Source organism: Piliocolobus tephrosceles, chromosome 19, assembly GCF_002776525.5.
Source record: "Piliocolobus tephrosceles isolate RC106 chromosome 19, ASM277652v3, whole genome shotgun sequence".
In the NCBI taxonomy this organism is placed as follows: Eukaryota; Metazoa; Chordata; class Mammalia; order Primates; family Cercopithecidae; genus Piliocolobus; species Piliocolobus tephrosceles.
In genome coordinates, this window is record NC_045452.1 from 47,807,317 (window position 1) to 47,830,333 (window position 23,017).

General features: G+C 42.6%; 1 protein-coding gene across 2 annotated transcripts in view; it reads left to right on the forward strand.

Annotated features, from left to right (window-relative positions):
• TIAM1 (TIAM Rac1 associated GEF 1) overlaps positions 1–23,017 on the forward strand; it is a 451,288-nt gene that overhangs the window by 307,888 nt on the left and 120,383 nt on the right. For both annotated transcript variants that reach the window (XM_023190306.1, XM_023190298.1), the window contains 2 exons: positions 6,981–7,428; positions 13,742–13,914. In XM_023190306.1, coding sequence (XP_023046074.1) covers positions 6,981–7,428; positions 13,742–13,914 — 621 coding nt within the window. The remainder of the gene's footprint in view (positions 1–6,980; positions 7,429–13,741; positions 13,915–23,017) is intronic.

The following is a 23,017-nucleotide window of genomic DNA, read 5'->3' on the forward strand; positions in this document are numbered from 1 at the left end:
CTCAAAAAAGAAAAAAGAAAAAAAAAAGATCACATTCTTAGTATAAGAATAGAGGAAAGTTGTGCCCCTTAACTCAAATTGGGTCATAACAATGTGTAATCATTGTTTTCTTACAGCATAACTGTAAATGTATGACTGTTGGATGTGGCCATGAAGCCAGCCTGCCCTAAAGGCCTCACAGGGTCTCCATGGGTCCCAGTGGAGAACTTAGGAAACCCACCTGACTGGCCTGTCACATTGTCATTTGGGCCCAGTTGGCTTTGGACCACCAGTTGACCGAGCATCTAGCTTGGGCCATAAGATAGTTCAATATATCTTTCTTTTTTGGTTTTTGAGATGGAGTCTCGCTCTGTCACCAGGCTGGAGTGCAATGGTGTGATCTCAGCTCACTGCAACCTCTGCCTCCCCGGTTCAAGCGATTCTCCTGCCTCAGCCTCCGGAGTAGCTGGGACTACAGGCACCTGCCACCACACCCAGCTAATATTTGTATTTTTAGTAGAGATGGGGTTTCACCATGTTGGCCAGGATGGTGTAGATCTCTTGACCTCATGATCTGCCCGCCTCAGCCTCCCAAAGTGCTGGGATTACAGGGATGAGCCACCACACCCAGCCTAATATACCTTTCTTACTTTCTCAGTTTTTTAAAAGAGTTAACAAAAATTTAAGTGAACTCCTATTGCATCCACACAAGACGTAATCCATCTGGGTTGCTTGAAGCCTACAAATGTAAGCTTTATAGCTAGGACTCATTTGTCACCTCAACTTTAGTTGAGTATGAGCTGAGTTGAGAAATGACAAAACCTTTAACTCCAACTGCAGTACATTCTATGAGAAACTGTTTTCCTTGTTTTGAGATTGTGGTGGAAAATGAGCAGCAGTGAGTTCATTCAGCAATTATTTTTGAAGTGCCTTCCCCATGCCAGGCTCTATTCTTGGCACTTGAGATGCGTCAACGAGGAACGATCCATGAGCTCGTGGAGCTCGTTGGGGTGAAGTGGGTGTGTGTGGCAGCAAACAGTTAGCATAATAAGTAAGCGATGTGCTGTGGAAGAAGGACAGGGTGTGTTGAGGAAGATGGAGTGTGGGGGATGCCCGGGGCAATTCCTGATAGGGTGGTCAGGGTGGGGACTCTTGAGAGGGCAGACCTGGATAGGGACTTGAAGGAGAGGAGGGGAGGAGGGAACTGGCTCCTGAGTTGCAATATGGGAGAATGCGTGGCACATTTCATCAAGGATGAGGAGCTCAATGTGGCTGGGGTAGGGTGGGGGTGGGAGAGGAGATGCTGTGGAGAGGTTGGCATGGCAGTTGGAGGAAGCACAGAGAAGTCTTCTGGTTGTAGTAAAAGAGGGGACGTGAGTATTTTTGGGAGCGAGAAAGGTTGGGAGTATGCCCTGGAATGAGTTCTTCGATATCACTGGTGGGCCGGGACATCCGAAGCTCAAGTGCTAAAGCTGGACACTGGGGGAGGGTCTGGAACAGCAGTCTGAGGAGTCCTCCGCATTGCTCCTGGAACATTTACCTGGCAGTGGTGTGCCGGATGGATTGATGGAAGGAAGATGGTTTAGAAGAGAGAGCTTATTGCTCAACCAGTGATGTGGCACTCAGAAGGGAAGAGAAAAAACTGAGTTTCTGATATATTACGGATAGTGAGGAGGGAGGGGAGGGATGACCGTAAGGTATAAGCACATACATAGAAAAGCAGATGAAAGGAGAGGTGATGATTTGTTTAACTTAGACACAAAGCGTCTCCAATCAGGAGTTACCTGAAGGAACATTTCACACTTTTGCCAACTTACTTTGGAATCCCTTTTTGGTAACAGTAAGAATTTTGGTTCCAATGCTTGTAGCTGAAATTGTGAGTCACTCCCATTGGAAATCATTAGAAGAAAAGGAATGGGTGTTGGAAACATAAAAAGAAGGGCATAGAGATTTTGCCCTAAGGAAAGGAAGGGGAGGGAAAATAGAGTTGATATCCTATGCTGGCAAATCAAGGATGGCAATTATTAGTAATTCATAATAGTGACCAGTAGTTACTAATTTACGATGTAGAGAACGTCACCATTTTCCTAGTTTACTGTGCTGTTTTATGAATGTGAAAACAATGAACAAGCCTAATTAGTATTAGGCTAGCACCAGCCTTGATATGCCTGTGTTTTTCCCAGGTTTCTCAGAGACCTTTCTTCCATATTGGTGCAGAAAGTTAGCAACTGAGTTCAGGCAATGCCTTCTCTCCTTGGGCCGAGATGTAAGTAGGGCTGAAGGTGGAGATGACCATAATTATAGTTAACATTTTTGAGCAGGTACTATTTGCTGGGCTCAGTTCAAGACACTTTTTCTGGGTAACTCAATCTCACAGTGTCTTATAAAGTGTCTTACAAAGTAGATGTGTTGCTCTCCCCATTATGCATATCAAGAAATTGAGGCACAGCTTGGTTCAGAGTCATTTACCTAGAATTGATACTTGCTGTACTGAGATTATCAAAGGAGAGTGTACTGAGAATACCAAGCAGATAATACTGAGAACCAAAGATGATATTCGTGTGTGTGTGTGTGTGTGTGTGTGTGTATGTGTCTAGTGAGGGGTACTTAACATTTTGGGGTTAGGAAGAAGATGATAAATCAGGGGAAGGACATGTTAGAATTTAACAAGCCAGAAACAGTTCTAATTCAGGATTTCTGCAGGTCCACATTTCTTTACCCCCTGGAATTCAGTGAATTCTGCATTATATTTAGCATCTTAACACAGGTATATTCAAGCTAAGCTGGATCTATCAGGGAAATTAAAGTGACAAAGGAAACAGTATCTAATTGCATTCGACTTATAACTTAACTACAAGCGGCCAATTGATTCTACTCGTCCTGGAATTGTCCCAGAGCCTTTGCACTTTCTGGCTAATTGCATTTTCAAAATTGTGTTCGCACATCATTAGCTCAGAAAACCTCTCCCTTTCGTAGTTTTTGAAGTCTCCTGTCAAAACAACTGGAGCCTTACCACAATGTGTCATTAGTCTACATTCATGCTGCGTGACCCTCCAGTTTTTAAGGCAGTGAAAACAGGCTTTGAATTTGCCTCTTGCCTCCCTCATTTTAGTGTGGGAGCTCATTTAAGCATTTGTTGCCCAGCTCAAATGCTAAGAAAACTCTTGCCCACAGCTGTTGTATGTATTAGGCTACAGCTGGCCACTTGTGCATACATTCATTTTGGGGAAGCTGCCAGTAGAATGGAAACTGGTGAGTGCCCTGAAAATCTGGCTTCAGAGAATTTGTCCTGGGAGAACAGGATTGAAGAGCCTCTCTGCCCCGTGAATGTTGTTCGTGATCGGAAATCTCTTCAACGGAGTGCTTCTAACGTGGAGAGTTTATTTTGAGCTGTTTTCTGGAAATCTCGGCTAGATCATGAACCATGTTTAGAATGATTTCTCTATCTAGCCAGGATCTTACCATTTCCCTTGATTTCCTCTGCCTTTTTTGATTAAAATTTAGTATTTGACTCTTAAGAGGGAACCTATCTTGCAGTTGCTACAAAAACTGCTGAAGCTCCCCTGGGACTATTCTGTGGTGTCAGTCTTTGGTATTTCTCGCTCCTGGGAAGACTGCGGAGGTTTCCAGGTGCTTCTGGGTAGGGGAAGGATCAGGATTCTCAGGTGGGTAGTAGGAGGATCCCCCCTGAAAGATGACCACTAAGTGAATTTGCAACACAATGAAGGAAAGAAAGAACGGTGTTGAGTAGCACCTCTGGCTGGGTCATCACTATTTCCAGCAACGCTGGAGAATGGACTTCTGGGAATTTGGGACATCCCAAGCTTCATGACTAAATAAGGGCTGGGGCTGGGCAACCTGCATCCGTTTCTCAATGGACTGGGTCACATATCAGTGGGGGCATGTGTACCACTGAGCCTGAATAACCACTTAAGGATTCAAGGTGGAGTTGTCTTGGATCACAGATGACAAGAGCATTCCCAGGTGATGATACGGAGCTGTGTGCTTCCAAAGCATCCAAGCTCAGCTGGGGCCCGCAGGTCTTTTACCTGGAGTAATTACTTCCTTCGTTAGTTTAGTGGTTGTCCCCGAGTTGAACACACATAGTCTGGGCCATGGCAAAGCTACAGTGTCAGTTGGCATGAGCAGATGTTCAGGTCTTATACAGAGGTGAGTGTCCATTGAGGCCTTACTCTTAGTTTAAATAGAGGCAGATGTAAAGACCTTCTGTAAAGGGATGGATGGTGTTGGGAATATAGTGGAATCTTATGAGACATGCTCTTGAGAGTTGTCTTTCAGGTCTCTGCCTCACTTTTCCTTATCCTCTCTTCATCTTCTCCTTCCACTTTCTTCCACTTGCAGGTTTTAGCTTTTTGCCAGGCAGGTCAAGGCAACTGGATGAACAGTCACTCAGCTTTTGCTGAAAAAACCTAGAAGAGCCATTGTTGGTAAGAAAAGGGGGAAGGCATGGGATTGGTTGTTTTGTTTTGTTTTGAGACAGGGTCTCACTCTGTTGCCCAGGCTGAAGTACAGTGGTGCAGTCTTGGCTCACTGCAACCTCCACCTCCTGGACTCAAGTGATCCTCCTGCCTGCCTCAACCTCCCTAGTAGCTGGGACTACAGGTGCATGCCACCATGTCTGGCTGATTTTTTGTAGTTTTATTAGAGACAGGGTTTCACCTTGTTGCCTAGGCTGGTCTCGAACTCCTGACCTCAGGTGATCCACCTGCTTCATCCTCCCAAAGTGCTGGGATTATAGGCATGAGCCACCATGCCCTGCTGGGATTGAATATTTAGACAGAATCTGGTCAGGTGCTACCTCCAGCTGAGCCATGAGGTCACCATATAATAGTGGAAAGTGTACTTGGAAGGATAGGTTTCAGCCTCCCATCTGCCACCAGCCAGACTTGTGATTTTCTGAGCCGCAAGCTATTAATCAATGAGATGACTTTGCCAAGTCCCTTCCTCTTCTGGAACTCTGGGAATTACAAGACGCCTGGGATCATTTCTCTCTTTTGTACCAAAGTCTCTCTTATGGAATAGTGATGTTACCTGTGTAGCTAAATTTCCCTGTCTTGTAGAGAAGCATTTCGCCTCTTTGCATTTTAGAGGAGAGAACTTAATAGCTGATTTTTTTCGTGCATACCAAACCTTCTTCCCAGAAGGACTGAGACATGAAAATGAATCCAAAAGTTTGGAAAATTCACGGACTTACCTTCTGTAACTCAGTGGTTATCCTGAATAATCAACAATTGTCAAATTTTCTTTTTGTCTTATATCAAGAAGGAAGCATATGGTCAGTGTCCCTGCCAGGGAGAAATGTGGGTTGATGACAGTGTTTTCCTGTTTGTGTAGAGGATTTTTACCAATTGGCTCTAGGTCTTTCATGACCACCTGTGGATGTTAATAAGCAGGATAGCAGATAGCAAAGCTGTGGGAACCAGCAGTTACAGGGGTCTGCATCTGAGCTGCATTCGTGGTTTCTTTCTTTCCCTTAAGTCCCTCTAACTCCCGAGGGTCTAAGCTCCATTTATAATGGAGTTGATCCCTAGAAGCTCACCCAGCAATCTCCTGCTGCCGTTCTACTCCCACCACCCTCTTTTTCCATGTCTTGCTATTCACCTCTTTTAGTTGCTCACTTAATATTTCTTCATGATGAAGGTGAACTTTGAACAATTCTTAGAACTGACTAAGTGAGGTTCGTGGAGATACAGGCACAGTGTCTGTCTGGGGCCTTGTGTAGGCCAGTATTAGTTTATGGCATGGCTCGTACTACCCCCATTGCCTCTCAGCAAAGATAGGAGCCCAGAGCATTCATTTGTATTGTAATTCAGAATATCTGGTTAGTTTTTACATGTTTGAGCCAGAATTAGCCATTTGTGAGACTAAAGGCCCCCAAATTGGTGAAACCACCAAACCGTGTATTACTTTGGCATTTTCTATATTAGACTCAGGCTCCCATTCTCTTCCTTGGAGAACAATCCGGCTCCTTTCTTACGCATAAGACTGTTGAGCTGTTCTGTCCAATATTGCAGTCAGTATCCTTCCTTGATGACTACCATAATTTAATTATTGTTTATGGAAATGCCTGTAGCACTTTAGAGCAATTAAGATACTGATTTAAGAACAGACCTATCTGTCTCAGAAATGTTCAACTTCAGAGCAGAAGCAGTTTTGGAAGTTTCCAATGTTTTTAAACTGGGAATTGATACCCCCAGTATCTTGGCAGTTGCCCCGAGCTGTCACATGGCCCTGGGGCAGCAGGTAGCCTGCCCAAGGCTCCTAGCATCCCAGCTTTGAAAGGGCAAGGTAATTGGAGAGCTCGATGGAGCTGTGGGCCCTACAGACTTATTCAGCACAATGCAGAGTGAGAGGCTGCTTGTTTTGAAGAAGCCAAGCTGATTAGAGGATGAGGATTCTTGCCTGCTCCTGGAACATGGGGCTGTGCCAGGTGAGTGGGTGAGGCGCTGCCCTAGCTATCTTTTCAGACATCCCATTATAAGAGAGACTACTCCTAAGCAGGCCTTTTATTTATTTATTTTTAAAGATATCAGCTATAAAGACCTAGTTATTCATGGTCACTCCCTACGTCTGGAACAACTAACTCATCTGCCTGCAGAATTTCCTGGAGTTGAGGGCAAGCTGATGAGGCTGAGGGTGCTGGGTTCTCAGCATGGCAGCTGTAGAATCTCAATCGCGAATTTGCCAATTCGTTAATTATCTTAGAGAAATAAGCTCTTTGAAGTGTTCCTTATTTCTTTTATATTTCTTGAACATTCCAAATCGTTTGCTCTCATGGAGGGTGGCTGAAGGTTTCCTGAGCAGCTCTGCTGGGTCTTTGCGGGTCCAGGGTTGAGCAGGACCTGGTCCAAGAACCCTCGGGAGTGGCCGTGCCTTATGCGTCTCCCGGTGCTACAGAGCCCTGGCTGGACCCACAGGAGCTCCCGGCGCCCTTCTCTACGTGACGCTTGTCTTCTTTGCTCTCCCTTTCTGCTCCCAAGGATATTAATGCAGGCGAGGGCAGTGAGTTTGCAGACAGTGGGATTGAAGGGGCCACCACCGACACGGACCTCCTGTCTAGGCGATCCAATGCCACCAACTCCAGCTACTCACCCACCACAGGCCGGGCCTTTGTGGGCAGCGACAGCGGCAGCAGCTCCACTGGGGATGCGGCTCGTCAGGGGGTGTACGAGAACTTCCGGCGGGAGCTGGAGATGAGCACCACCAACAGCGAGAGCCTGGAGGAGGCCGGCTCAGCGCACAGCGATGAGCAGAGCAGCGGCACCCTGAGCTCCCCGGGCCAGTCGGACATCCTGCTGACGGCCGCGCAGGGCACGGTGCGCAAGGCCGGCGCCCTGGCCGTCAAGAACTTCCTGGTGCACAAGAAGAACAAGAAGGTGGAGTCAGCCACCCGGAGGAAGTGGAAGCACTACTGGGTGTCCCTGAAAGGTGAGAGCGGGACGGCCCTGGCTATGTGCCAAATGCACTAATAGGTGTGTTCTGTTGTGCACATACTCACGGGGTGGGTGGGTTTATTGTTGTTGTTATATAGAATTTGAAAGTCATACTAATTTTTAAAATGTATCATGGTAAGAGCATTTCGCATGAAATCTACCCTCTTAACACATTTTAAAATGTGCAATATGGTATTATCGACTACAAGTGCAATGTTGTAAGGCAGATTTCTAGAACCTAGTCATCGGGGCTGGGCATAGTGGCTCACGCCTGTAATCCCAGCACTTTGGGAGGCTGAGGCAGGAGGTTCACTTGAGCCCAGGAGTTCAAGGCCAGCCTGGGCAACATAGCAAGACACCAGCTCATAATAAATAAACAAACAAACAAATAAATAAGCTAGAACTTAGTCATGTGACTTAAGTGAAACTTTATGCCCTCTGAGTAGTAACTCTCCCATCCCCACCCCTGCAAATGATGTTTTATTTTCTTTTTTCACAGTTATGCTAGAGGAGCATCTCATGTCTAGTTTTGGCATATATGCTACTGGTTTGATGACAGTTTCAAAGGATGAGTTCCAAAAAAAAAACAAACAAATCTTTTTGGAATCATTCAGCTTTGTGTCTTTCAAAGTGACTATTTTGGAGGGAAATTTATTAGCTTGAATTCTATGAAATTGCCATTTTTTAAGGTAAAGAATTGGTAGAATAAAACGTTAATTGCATAGGATTCAACCTGATATTAATGGAATGTATAGACCATCATGTTTGTGAAAAAGTCAGTCACTATTTAATAGTCAAACTTTGTGTTTTTTACTGCGTATATATAGATACAGACATGTATGTTAGATCACTTTATTTTCTGTTTATATAACCGTGCTTGTATTTGTTGGTATTTGTTGTCATTTTGCACATTTTCATGAATTACATGTATGTATTGTTGCATGTATCTGCATACGTCCTGGTAGTGTAGAAAATGTAATATATTTGTGAGCTCTATATTTTAAAAAGAAAAACACTTCTCAAACACACAGAGTTTTCATCCCAAGCTAGACTGGAAACAGTGTTAATACATGGCAGGCTAGTTTAGCTTTGTCAACAGGATTGATGGAAAGGCGCAAGAGGAAGAAGCCTGGGCTTACCAGTATCAAACTAGACCATTTGATATTGGATTTCACAGACTGTGGTTGGTTTGGGAACATGCAATCCTAGAGACGTGGAGCAGCCTAGAGCTCTGCTTAATGAGGTGAACACAAATGCCTGTGTAGGTGCAGATCAACCCTTGCACGAGTAGGACTTGGGTTGGCCCCATTACTCTTGATGCCAGCTGTTGCTCAGATGGCTGATGATATAGGAAGGGAGGGTTTGGGTTAGGATATAGGTTTTGCTGCATGTGCCAGGGACCCGCCCTGCCATTCCCAGTGCCGTAAGCAAGACAGAACTTTATTTCTCTCCCACCTATCAGAAATAGACGATCGAAGGCTTGTGATAACTGTTTTCTATGAAGTCACTCAGAGGTCCCGGCTCCTTCTGAAGTTTTGATGCTCAGCTATTCCTAGAGCATTGTCTTTTCCTTTTTTTCTTTTTAAGACAGGATCTCACTCTGTCTTCCAGGCTGGAATGCTGTAGCACAGTTATAGCTCACTGCAGCCACAAATTCCTGGGCTCAAGTGATCCTCCTGCTTCAGCCTTCCAAGTAGCTGGGATTACAGGCATGTGCCACCATGCCTGGCTAATGTTTTTATTTTTTGTTGAGACAGGGTCTTGCTATGTTGCCCAGGCTGATCTCCAACTTTTGGCCTCAAGCAATCCTCCCGCTTTGGCCTTGGGTTTACAGGTGCATTGGTTCCTGGCCTCCTAGAACATTATCTTTTGATGATTTTTTGCTGTAGTGGTCTTGCATATGAGACATAGACGTGCATCGTGTGGAAGCATTTTGGAGAACTGCAGTGTTCTTTCTCATGTGTGACCTGCCTTGTCTTAATTTGGAGGTGCTACAGGCTTATGTCTGAGGGGCCTGGATCACGCCAGCTGATCTGCTCTGGGAGAGTGAGAGGAGATGAGGGGAAAGGCTTCTTCTTCTTCCACTTCCTGCTTCTCCCCTAGATGGTCACACCACTGGACGCTGCAGCCTCTTATCCTTAGCAGCCCATCTTAGTGTTCATTTTATTAATTAGTGCCAAGTTCTTGATAGCTTGATCTGAAGATCACCTGCATCACAGCCTCTTGAGGGTCTTTCTGGGTTCCACACCTGCTGAATCATAAGATTTGGAGGTGGGCCCTGGATGAGTTTGCTGGGGCTGCTGTAGCAAAGCACCACAGCCTGGATGTGGAAATAACAGAAATGTATCATCTCACAGTCATGGAGGCTGGAAGTCCAAGATCAAGGTGTTGGCAGGGTCGGTTTCTTCTGAGACTGCTCTCCTTGACTTGAAGATGGCTGTCTTCTTCCGATATCTTCACACGGTCTTCCCTTTACTTGTCTGTGTTCAAATTCCTTCTTCTTATAAGGGTACCATTTATATTGGATCAGGGCCTACCCATGTGACCTCATATTATCTTAATTACCTCTGTAAAGGCCATATTTCCAAATACGATCAGATTCTGAGCTAACTGCATTTAGGATGTTTGGAGGACACAATTCAGCCTGCAACAGGCCTTGCCTTTGTGATTTAAACAAGCTTCCCAGGGGATTCTCACTCTCCCGTTGAGAGCAGCAATGTCAGTGGCGTAAAATAAAAATGATTAGTTGGCTTTTTTTACTTTTGACATATCAGAGGGGTTTATTTTGTTTCTGCCATTCCCTCCAAGAGTAAATGATACAGGAAGTCAGGGTGCAGATGTCCAGGAGCACAGCCCACAGGCTCTTTAGGGAAGGGAGGCTTTACTTTCTTGGTGACGCAGATCTGAATGACACAACCTGTTGGAATTCAGGCCCAGAACATGGAGCCACTGAGTTCTTTGCTTCATCCTGATGGGTTCCCAGTATTTGTTGACAACCTCAGGGCTTTGTCCTTGCTGCTCAAAAGCAAGACTTGCAGCTGACTTTTTCTTAGCAATGCTTGAGTATTGGGAAATAAAAAGCAGAACACATTGGAACTGTGGGATAGAGATTTTTTTTCCCCAAAGATTCTTTCCCATTAGGCAAAGTAGTTGATTTTTTTAAAAAAAGATTTCATTTGGAATTAGTCTCTGGAGTGTTTCCATAGACAACGGAAGAACATACAGATTATGTTCCAGGGAAGATGAAGGTAAACAGACTTTCATCAGGGGGAATGTGGTTCTCAGATTTGCTGCTTCATGTTCATCTTAAAATTGGAACAAGTTGATCGTTGAGTAAGAGCTGATTTTAGTCACCTTTGGTGGTGCTTTGTTGTGGATGATTCTAAATCAAAGTTGAAAAATTATAAAAACAATTACCTGATAGGACCATACAACATTCAGTAGGTGTACGTGTTAGGATTTGTGAGTGTCCCCTAATGCATTATCCACAGACTTCTTTCTCTGTTCTTAACCCGTGCTAAGGTGTGTTGCTCCTTTTATGTTAGGAATCTACTTTTCATTAGTGTTGAATTAGTTCACAAAAACTGTTTAGAGCAGGGTTTCTCGACAGTGACACTGTTGACATTTTCTGGATAGTTATTTGTTGTGTGGGCTGTCCTGGGCGTTGTAGATGCTTAACAGCTTCCTTAGGTTGTGTCCACTAGATACCAATAGCACCTTCTCCCAAGTTGTGACAGCCAGAAAGGTCACCAGACATTGCCAAGTTTGCCCCATCATGAGACCCTCTGATTTAGAGGAAAACAGTTTCCGCCTCCCAGTTTTGTTATTTCTTTGTATCTCTAATCTGTGCTAGCCTAAGGCATGGAAATAGGAGGTACAGATAATTCTGCTTTTTGATACAAGTGTTCCTGAAAAGCCTTGAGACTCTCAAAATCATTGGGATTTGAGAAAAATAGAGTTGGGGCAGGCTACTCTACAGGTATGTATTTAAATTACACCATGCAACTTTTAAACCCCAAACTAAAAAAAATTAGCTTAGTATGGTGGCTCACTCCTGTAATCCCAGCACTACAGGAAACTGAGGCAGGAAGATCACTTGAGGCCAGGAATTTGAGACCAGCCTGGGTAACATAGTGAGACTTTGTCTTTACAAAAAAATATATACAAATTAGCCAGGTATGGTGGCATATGCCTCTAGTTCCAGCTACTTGGGAGACTAAGATAGGAGGTTCACTTGAGCTCAGGAGTTCAAGGCTGCATTGAGCTATGACTGTGCCACTGTACCCCAGCCTGGGCAACAATGGGACCCCATATCTAAAAAAAAAATAGTAATAAAAAATAGAAATAACCCTACAGAACTCCACTCAAATTTTTAAACAATAAGCAACATAAAACTTTATCTTTCTTTCTTTTTTTTTTTTTTGGAGACGAAGTCTCACTCTGTCGCCCAGGCTGGAGTGCAGTGGCGCGATTTTGGCTTACTGCAAGCTCCACCTCCCAGGTTCACGCCATTCTCCTGCCTCAGCCTCCCGAGTAGCTGGGACTACAGGCACCTGCCACCACACCCAGCTAATTTTTTTGTATTTTTAGTAGAGACGGGGTTTCACCGTGTTAGCCCGGCCAAAACGTTATCTTTCATTTAAATTTTTTTGTGACAGGGTCTTGCTTTGTTGCCCAGGCTGGAGTGCAGTGGCATGATCATGGCTCACTGCAGCTTCAACCTCCTGGGCTCAAATAATCCTCCCAGCTCAGCCACCTGAGTCGCTGGGACCATAGGCATGTCCGACTAATTTTTTTATTTTTATTTTTAGTAGAGATGAGGCCTCACTGTATTGCCCAGGCTGGTGTTGAACTCCTGAGTTCAAGTAATCCTTCCACCTTGATCTCCCAAAGTGCTGGGATTATAGGCATAAGCCACTGTGCCTAGAAAACTTATCTTTCAAAAAAGTGTTAGTATAGGGCTTTACCTTTGAAAAAAGAAGCAACTGTAATTTGAATGGGTAGAAGGAACACTTGAGACTCCTGAATTATGGAGACAAGGACCACAAGTATGAAATCATGATGCTCAGCAGCACCGTGCAATAAGGACTTGTAAGCAAAGCCCGTGGTCAGACTGTGCCAAGAGAAAATATGTGAAATGAATGAGCAGGGCATATCAATATGCTTCATTCATCTGTGTGAAAGGTTGTAGAGTTCAGCAGCTCTTCTATGGTAATGTGAAATATTATAGGCTAGGAAAAGTTGCCCTTGAACCCATGTGACCTTTCCATTGATCTGCATCATTCTACAAATACTAATCGCATATAAGCAAATTTGCTTTACAGATTCCCATTATAGCTAAATAGATTGAACTTTCAAGGGTTGTGCAGTTCACAGGAAGTGTGGCACTTGTTTGTGGTAAGGAAGATGGTGAAAATGGACGGATAGCTTATGTTGAGGTTGAGGAAGAGTCATAAAGTTGTACCCTGGCTTCCCCTGAAATTGATTTCAGTTAGTTGAGAGTAAGTGTTCAGCTAGTAGTTGCTATTAAAGTGAGCCTCAAGTTTAGGTGATAATGGAGGGAATCTATGGAAGCCATCTTGCCATAAGTCTATGAAATATTCTGTTGCTACTATCTTGTTAGTTTCACAGTGCAATTATGTATGGACCAGGACTCTGGCTTCTCCCAGGCCTTTGTGTGTGTACCATGGATTTCCTCTTTCAGTAGGAACAAGGGCATGGTTGGCTTCTAGAAAAAAGATATTTATAGATAAGATGTGAGACCAAAAATGTATCATTGTTTTTCTTATCCTTAACGTACTTAATGCTGGTATTATATATTGTTTTATCCAAGGGCATGGTCTGGAAACTACTGTTTCTAGATTTTTCTGGTTGCATATCATGTGAGACATATTTGAATAAACTTCAGTTGGGCGGTAGTGACTTCCAGTCCTCACACAGTGCCAGGCACAGTTCTGGCCTGGAGGACCATGTTTGTACTCGCCTCGAGACAGACGAGTCACGAGACCCTATGTCTGTGAAGAGACCTGTAATGAATCAATCTAAAACCCAGAGGAAGGGTTTGAGAGAACTTGAGGGCATGCAGGAAGGAATCCCAGGCAGGCTGAGAAGCTACAATTTAAGATCTTTGTCATTCTTTAGACCCATGCAAGACTTGAGTCCAAGCCTGGCTCCATTCTCTTTACTTCCTGGGTTCCACGTGCTTTAGTTTTCAGCCTCTGACAGGGTGCATATGTTAGGTTCCACTATGGGTTCTTTTGTTTCCCAAGCACTAAATACTCATGCACACCCCTGTTCTGTTTCCTCAGGATGCACGCTATTTTTCTACGAGAGCGATGGCAGGTCTGGAATAGACCACAACAGCATCCCCAAACACGCCGTCTGGGTGGAGAACAGCATTGTGCAGGCGGTGCCTGAGCACCCCAAGAAGGACTTTGTCTTCTGCCTCAGCAATTCTCTGGGTGATGCCTTCCTTTTTCAGGTTTGTTGGGCACTTCCTTTGCAGGGCATTTCAAACCTCTGAACTGGGTACCTCCTTTTCTTTTTCTTGCCTAGGTACCCAGTCTCCCTCCACTGCTTTTTTTTTTTTTTTTGGTGGTGAGATTAATCTTTTGCTCATTATAAAAACAAAAATGGTGAATGACAAAATAAACATCTATACTAAAGTCCAAGAATAGGTATATTCAGAGGTTTTCCAAGTGAAGGCTAAGGAGGGCTATGAGTTGGATGTGAGAAACTTGCTCTGTTTGTCATTAGTTGAAGGATATCTTTGTGTGGTCTCAGTACCATTTCTGTTGCATTTAAGAAAAGGATCATGAATTTCTTCTTTTAGATGTGATTTGAGCTGTCAAAAATTTTTATTTATAATATGTTCTTTTCTAATATTAATCATAAAGTAAAATAATGACATCTCAGAAATGACTGGCATCACCTAAACAGTTTCTCTTCCTCATCTGATCAAAACTTTCTACTCAGCATCCTTGAATTTCAACTTTTAAAAAAAATATTTCTCTGCTAACTGCTTCAGGATTAACATTTTCTTTGATATGGAATCTTTTGAGTTTGGATAGTTATAATATACTCAGCAAGAACTTTTTTGTGTTGTTATGTGGGAAGGCTTTCTTTATTGATTCCATTGAAGAATTAATTTCTCAAATCTTTATTCTGTGCTTCCTATGTGCTCTGCATAGTGCTACTGAGCACACCAAGAAAATTTTGACAGTTCGTCTTTTTTTTTTTTTTTTTCACCCAGGCTGTAGTGCAGTGGCACAATCTCAGCTCACTGCAATCTCCGCCTCCCAGGTTCAAGCAATTCTCCTGTCTCAGCCTCCTGAGTAGCTGGGACTATAGGCACCTGCTGCCATGCCTGGCTAATTTTTGTATTTTTAGTAGAGATGGGGTTTCACCATATTGGGCAGGCTGGTCTCGAACTTCTGATCTCAGGTGATCCACCCACCTTGGCCTCCCAAAGTGCTACAATTACAGGTGTGAGCCACTACGCCCAGCTGACAGTTCATCTTCTTAAAAGTGTTCACATATAGCAAAGGGGACAGACACAGTAAATCTTTATAATGTGGTAAAGCCTAACAATGACTATTAAAGGAAGAGCAGGTATAAATGGCATGACAAAGACAGTAAGAATATAACATGGAAGGAGGGGGCTGGAACAAAGGTATAGAGGAAGGAAATAATTTATTTCACCAAGTTTCTGGCTTTGGCTTCAGAAGCTATTTCTATTTGGACAATTAAAGTAAGATATATAAAGTGCTAATTTTGATTATGTAAAGACAAAGCATCTGTGTTTTCTTTTTTAAAAATCTGTGATGTAAAACACAGAAAGAAGAGTGCACACAACGTAAGTGTACTGCTCAATGAGCTATCATAAAGTAATTATGCAGCCACCAACTGGGACAAGAAATAGAAGTTTCAGTCACCTAAGCCTCTCCCCCAACCCCACCCCACTCAAAAACGTAACCTGCTAGTTGAATTGAGTGATTATGTCTTTTATCATCCAAGCCAAGACACTTTTATTTATCTGGGAATGACTTAATTTCCCCTTCATTTTTTGAAGGATAGTTTTGCTGGATATAGAATTCTTAATTGACCATCTTATTTCAGTGCTTTGAAAATGTCATCCCACTCCTTTCTGGCCTTCGTGGTTTTTGAAGAAAAATCAGCTGTTTATCCTATGAGGCTCCCTTGCTGATTTGAAGATCATGACTTTGTCTTTAAACAGTTTGAGTATTATGTGTCTAGGTATTATTTTCTTTGAGTTTACTTTACCTGGAATTTATTGTCTTTCAGATATGTATCTTTTAATATTTTTTAAATTTTAAAAATTGTGAGTACTAGTGGCCACAAAATGTGTATATATTTATGGGATAGTGTCTTTTGGATCTGTAGATTTATGTGTATGTGTTTGTGTATTTAAATCACATTCGGAAAGTTTTTAGCTATTATTTCTTCAGATAATCTTCCTGCTCATTTATCTTGCTCCACTCCTTTGGTGACTCATGTTCTGTTTACATTAGTAGGCTTGATGAAGTCCCACAAGCCTCTGAGACTCTGTGCATTTTTTTTTTCATTCTATTCCTTAATCTCACTTGATCTGTCATAAGTTCACTGGTTCTTTTTTCTTCCAACTCAAATCTGTTGTTGAGCTCTTCTGGTTATTTATATATATATATACACATTATATATAGTATATATAATATATACTATATATTATATAACATACTACATATTGTGTATAATCATACAATATACTATATATTATATAATACATAATATACAATGTATATTATATAATATATGTAATATATATAAATATATATATATATAAATACATATTTTTTTTTTGAGACAGAGTTTTGCTTTTGTTGCCCAGACTGGAGTGCAATGGCACAATCTCAGCTCACCACAATCTCTGCGTCCCAGGTTCAAGCAATTCTCCTGCCTCAGCCTCCCAAGTAGCTGGGATTACAGGCATGTGCCACCAAACCCAGCTGTTTGTATTTTTTTTTTTTTTTTAGTAGAGGTGGGGTTTCTCAATGTTGGTCAGGCTGGCCTCAAACTCCCAAACTCAGGTGATCCATCTGCCTTGGCCTCCCAAAGTGCTGGGATTACAGGTGTGAACCACTACACCTGGCCATTTTTTCTTTTTCTTTCTTTTTCTTTTTATTTTGAGATAGAGTCTTGTTCTGTCCCCCAGGCTGCAGTGCAGTGGTGTGCTGATTTTGGATCTGACTTTTCTGAGACAGTTTCTATTGACTACTAGAATGTCAATGGAAGCGTCCTCCCATTTTGGTCTCCCAACCCACTTTATTGTTGTTTATTGTTTATTTGCATGTCTCATAAATTGCCAAGTCTCTGCTCAGCTAGTTGAGTAGTCAGCTAATTATTAGAGAGATTTCCTTAAATGTACAGAAGCAATAAATTTCCTAGTCTTTCCTAAGAACAGAAGTTTGCAAGTTCAAGCACATCATCAATGCTCAGGCAGCTAGCTTTCATCTCTGCCTTAGCCTTCATCTCTGCTTTCACCGAGCTATAGGGTAAGTGGTGTACTGATCACAGCTCACTGCAGCCTCAGCCTCCTGGGCTGAGCAATCCTCCCAGCTCAGTGTCCTGAATAGCTGGGGCTACAGGCGTGCACCACCACACCCAGCTCATTTTTTCTATTTTTTGTAGAGATGGGAGTCTCACTTTATTGCCCAGGGTGGTCTCAAACTCCTGGCCTCAAGTGATTTTCCTGCCTCAGCCTCCTAAAGTGCTGGGATTACAGGCATGAGCCACTGTGCCTGGCCTGATTCTTTCAAACAAAAATTACATTTCTTGGCCGGGCGCGGTGGCTCAAGCCTGTAATCCCAGCACTTTGGGAGGCCGAGACGGGCGGATCACGAGGTCAGGAGATCGAGACCATCCTGGCTAACACGGTGAAACCCCGTCTCTACTAAAAACTACAAAAAAAAAAACTAGCCGGGCGAGGTAGCGGCGCCTGTAGTCCCAGCTACTGGGAGGCTGAGGCAGGAGAATGGCGTGAACCCGGGAGGCGGAGCTTGCAGTGAGCTGAGATCCGGCCACAGCACTCCAGCCTGGGCCACAGAGCCAGACTCCGTCTCAAAAAAAAAAAAAAAAAAAAAAAAAAAAAAATATTACATTTCTTTATTGATATTCTCTATTTAATGTGATATTAGTCTCATACTTTATTTCATTAGACATGGTTTATTTTAGTTCTTTGAATATGTTCAAAATAGTTGCTTGAAATCTTTGTCTAGTACTCAACATGGGACTTCTCTGAGACAGTTTCTATTGACTACTTCTATTTCTGTGTATGGGCCATACTTTATTTAATTGTTTTAGAGATAGGGTCTTGCTCTATTACCCAGGCTGGAGTACAGTGGTGCAATCATAGCTCACTGTAACCTTGAACTCCTGGACTCAAGCAGTCTTCCCACCTCAGTCTCTCAAGTAGCTGGGACTACAGGTGTGCACCACCATATCTGGCTAATTTTTAAAAAATATTTTTTAAAGACAGAATCTTGCTATGTTGCCCAGACTGGTCTCAAACTCTTGGCCTCAAGAATTGGTCTCCCAACCCACTGGGATGATAGGCATGAATCACCATTCCTGGCCCATACTTTATTGTTGTTTATTGTTTATTTGCGTGTCTCATACTTTTTTGGTTTAAATTGTATGTTTAAAATAATATAAATGTGGCAACTCTGAAAGCAAATCCCCCTCCCATCCTCCAGGATTTGCTATTGTTGCTGATTATTGGTGGTGATAGTGCTTCTTTGTTTAGTGACTTTCCTGAAATCTGTAAAATATTTAGGCTTTGTCATGTGTGACCACTGAAGTCTCTGCTCAGCTAGTTTAGTAGTCAGCTAATTGTTAGAGAGAGATTTCCTTGAATGTACAGGGGCAATAAGTTTCCTAGTCTTTCCTAAGAACAGAAGTTTCCAAGTTCCTGCACATCATCAATGCTCAGGCAACTAACTTTCCTCTCTGCCTTAGCCTTCATCTCTGCTTTCACTGAGCTGTAGGGTAAGTCATATGGTGAGCTTAGAAACTTCTTGGGACTATCTGGGCTTGTGGACAGCCTTATACGTATTTGTGACTATATTAGTCAATTCTCACGCCACTAATAAAGACATACCCGAGACTGGGTAATGTATAAGGAAAAGAGGCTTAATGGACTCACAGTTCCACATGGCTGGGGAGGCCTCACAATCATGGCAGAAGGCAAAGGAGGAGCAAAGTCCTCTTACATGGCAGCAGACGAGAGAGTGTATGCAGGGGAACTCCCTTTATAAAACCATCAGATTTCATGAGACTGTCACGAGAACAGCATGGAAAGACCTGACCCATAATTTAATTACCTCCCACTGGGTCCCTTCCACGACATGTGGGAATTATGGGAGCTACAATTGAAGATGAGATTTGGGTGGAGACACAGCCAAACCATATCAGTGACCTTACAGATTACAAGGACTGTGTCATAGCTTTTCAGAGCCTTTTGTGGAAATTGTATTCCCCAGCTTTTCCTCAAGTTTCTTGGTCAACTTCTCATTTGCTGGACTGTTATCACTGCTTCAGGCGACTGCAGTGTTAAACAATTGTCATTAATTGTTTTTCACAAGCACCCCCTGGAGTGAAGAGTGTTTGCATGAATGAGGTCTGAGTCAGGTCAAATAGCAACAAGCTCTGTGAAGAGGTTTTTCTGGGACCTGTTAGACAGGTTGCTTAGTGATGGTTCTCTGAGAAAGGTGTTTTTGGGAAAGATATAGAGATCTACCTTGGAATGCCATGTTTAGTTCCATGTGTCAGACTTGAGGAAGATCGTTCCCTCCTGTGGTGCTACACAGCTGGTTTTCATGTGATTGTATAGATGAGGATACAAAGATGGAAATAGAGCGATTTAAAATATCACAAAACTTGCTGTTTTTTACTGAGGTTCAGCCATTTGTCTTTAATAAATGCAGCTCAGATTGTTGCAGAACTTAGATTAATTTCTGGAATTGTGAAAAAGTTGTTTTTGACCATTTTTTACCATTGTTCTTTTTGCTTTTGTGAAGAAATGGCTCTTTGGAGGTTCTTAACCCTCCTACCCCACCCCAACCCCCGTTGATGTTGATGGCGTTCACCAGGACACTTTAGACAGTAGACACTATTAACAGATATGCCAGCATACCAGGTATAAGTGGCGACAGTCCCAGGCCAACTGGGACATATAGCAACCATTCCATAGGTACATCTGAGTTGTTCCCAGGTGTTAAGGATTGCAACCAATGTTGTTGTGAGCACTCTTCTACCTGTTCTCAGGTTATGTTTGTCCACATTTCTGCTGGATAAACATATTATACCTAGGAGTGGTATGCAGGGTCATGAGTTAGGCACATATTCAGGATATGCCAGTTTTCAAAATGTTTAGTGTGATTTATACTCTCAGCAGCAGCCTAGCAAAATTCTAGTTATTCCTCATCTTTGCCAACTTGATATTGAGATTTTTTAAAAATCCTTTTTAAGATATTAATGTGAAATTGAGTGCATATTCATGCACTTAGTGACCATTTCAATATCATCTTTTGTGAAGTGCTTATTTTACTTTCTTGTCCATTTTTTTTCCATCACAGTTTCTTTGTTAATGATTTATGGCAGCTCTTTGCATATTTTGTATATCATCTGTGTTGATTATATTCATTGCAAGTATCTTTTTCTACTCTGTGGCTTGCTTTTTACTCTCTTAAGGGTGCCATTTGTTGCCGTGAAATTTAATTATAACCCATGGTCACTTCTCAAGCCTTTCTTAATGGGTAATGCTTTGAGTATCTGGTTTTTTAAATCTACATGCTATAGCGTTATGAAAATTTTCTTGTATATATGTTAAAAATAATTGTTTTTGGCTGGGCATGATGGCTCATCCTGTAATGTCAGCACTTTGTGGGACCAAGGCAGGCAGATCACTGAGCCCAGGAGGTTGTGACCAGCCTGGACAACATGGAAAGACCCTGTCTCTACCAAAAAATAAAAATGAAAAACATTGGCTGGACATGATGGCATGTACCTATAGTCCCAGCTAGTTGAGAGGCTGAGGTGGGAAGATCACTTGCTCCAAGGAGGTCAAGGCTGCAGTGAGCCATGGTCGCACCATCGCACTCCAGCCTGGGTGACAGAGCAAGATCCTATCTAAAAAAAAAAAAATTGGTTTTCTGCATCTGGCATAGTTTCTATTTGTTAATTGGAAATCTTGCAAATGAGGAAATGTCTAACTGTCTGACAGCAACAGTAACATTATTGTGAGATCAGTGGCTGTGTTTTACTTAGCCCTTATTGCATACTACCATCTTAATGTGAGTCACATGTAATTCTTAGAGCAGTAGTTAGTTGGATTACGTATCCACATTTTAACCCATTGATGCGTGTTGTATACCCCATTTGTTGAAGTCGAGGCTTACAGAAGCTAGTAATTGGACCCAAAGTCACATACTTACTCAACTCAAACCAAGCCTCTGTTTCTCCAAATCTTTTATTGTCTGAGTATATTATTTGTCCTATCACGATTGACCCTAAGAAGAACAAGGGTAAGAGTCAGTGGCTACGGTAGAAAGGGACTCGCTTTTTCTCAATCCTAGAATTAAGCTACTCATTGGAAATATTTCTAAAGTGAAACCTAATTTTGGTCCTGCCTTGCCTCACTACACAGGTTAGATGATTATCAGACGGATTTCAGAAAGGCTCCCTTAAAAATTTGTTTTTAACCCTCAAGTGGAACCAGAAGGTTTTCTTTTTCACTCACACATTTCTGATGTGAATTCCTTTTGAAAGGACCTTCATGGCCATAAAATTGCTAGTAGAATGTAAATACCCAATAGATCACATGGAGTAAACTTTTTTGTATGTGACAACATAGGATCTTATTTTTGAAAACCTTTGTGTTTTCACATACATTCTGTCTTTCAAAGAGAATGTTTGAAAACATTCTCTGCCTTCTGCTTTTTATAAATCCACGTAACTCTGGAGCAGCCAAATCAGAATGAAACCTGTGTGTGTAGGGGTGAGGCTAAAGCACAGGCGATCAGCCATGATTATGGAAGTAATTTGTAGGTTATTCCAGCCCCAGGGCTCAATTCAGTGCACACAGCTTCCAGAGCCTGTGTGCTGCTGATTCAATGCTGTTACTCAAATACCCACAGACTCACCCATGGAAAGGAGATTCATGTTACCAACAAAAGTAGGAAAGGAATTTTTATGTGTGAGGTCGGCGGAGGGTGGGAATGAGCAGGAATGTTGGAGCCGGGTATATGGAAGAAGTGCTAACCTGTCTGCACTATTTTAATTTGAGTTCTTTCCTTCAACTTGAAGCCAGAGACAGTACCTACCACCTACAAAGTACAACTTCCTATTGGGCCTTCATTCATTCATTACCTTAGGATGTCACATACAATTCCAAAAAGCTCACCCACCTTTATGGTAATATATCCTAATATTAGTTATTAATTTGTCTGTTAAACGCCTTGGGAACATAGCTAGCAGGCAAATAAGAAAGATAATAGAGTAGAAAATCATATGCTGTTATATATCTAAAGGGGTATAGAAAATGTTATCTCTAGGAATTGATTGCCTTTTCCTTCCATAGACAGTTTTCTCATCATTTACAAAGTCACTTGTGTGAGGGTATTACATGCATATTAAGAGACTTGTATGCCATTAAGTTGAGTTGAAGATTAAGTGTGATGATGATGGTGTCTGATAGATAGCAAACGCTTAACAGTTACCATTTTAGTAATAAAGAAAAAAAGACCATTCCATGGGCTCCTCTTAAATAAGCAACTTTACAGAAATTAAGTGAGGCTTCACTGTGTAAAGGCTAAGGTCTTGAGTTTCATCAGGGTCTAGAGAACTACCTTGGAAGCCATGTCTGGCTATGTGTGTCAGACTTGAGGAAGGTCATGGCCGCATGCCCTGGACAAGGGCAGCCAGGTTGGGGAAAAAGCTGTAAATCATCTTTCACAAGGATGTGTCAAGTGGACTTGTAGAAAAGACTTTAGTGGAGATTTGGCATCTTGACCCAGTGCCCCTCTCAAAGGGGATATGGTCCCTGCAAGACCATGGCCAACAGGTGAGCCTACTCTCTGGGCAGCATCTCCCATTCCTGGAGATCTCCCAGCTTTCAACCATCGGTTTTGTTAGGCAGCCGTAAGTCCTAGAAAAATTTTCATCGTGTTGAGATAATATGTTCTTTCTAGTGAGTCTTGCCATTTCTCTTTGTTTCTGTATTCACCCCCAGAGTCCTGTGTAAGTCTTCTGCTTATCCTTACTCATCACCTTTTAGATACTTAAAAACAGCTTTCATTTACCTCCTGCCACGTCTCTTTGGGCTACCCTGCATAAGATTTCCAAGCCATTCTCCCTGTTCTTACTTGTAAGCGTGCCCAGGAGCTCAGCATCCTGTGTGAGCCTCTTTGTGGTCTGCCCCATGCAGCCTGCGGTGAGGTTCCTATTGTCCTTGTTTCCTCTAGAGTCCACTCCTTTTATTAAAAGCCACATCAAACTGTTGACCAGACTGAGCTCATGGTATCTTAAAC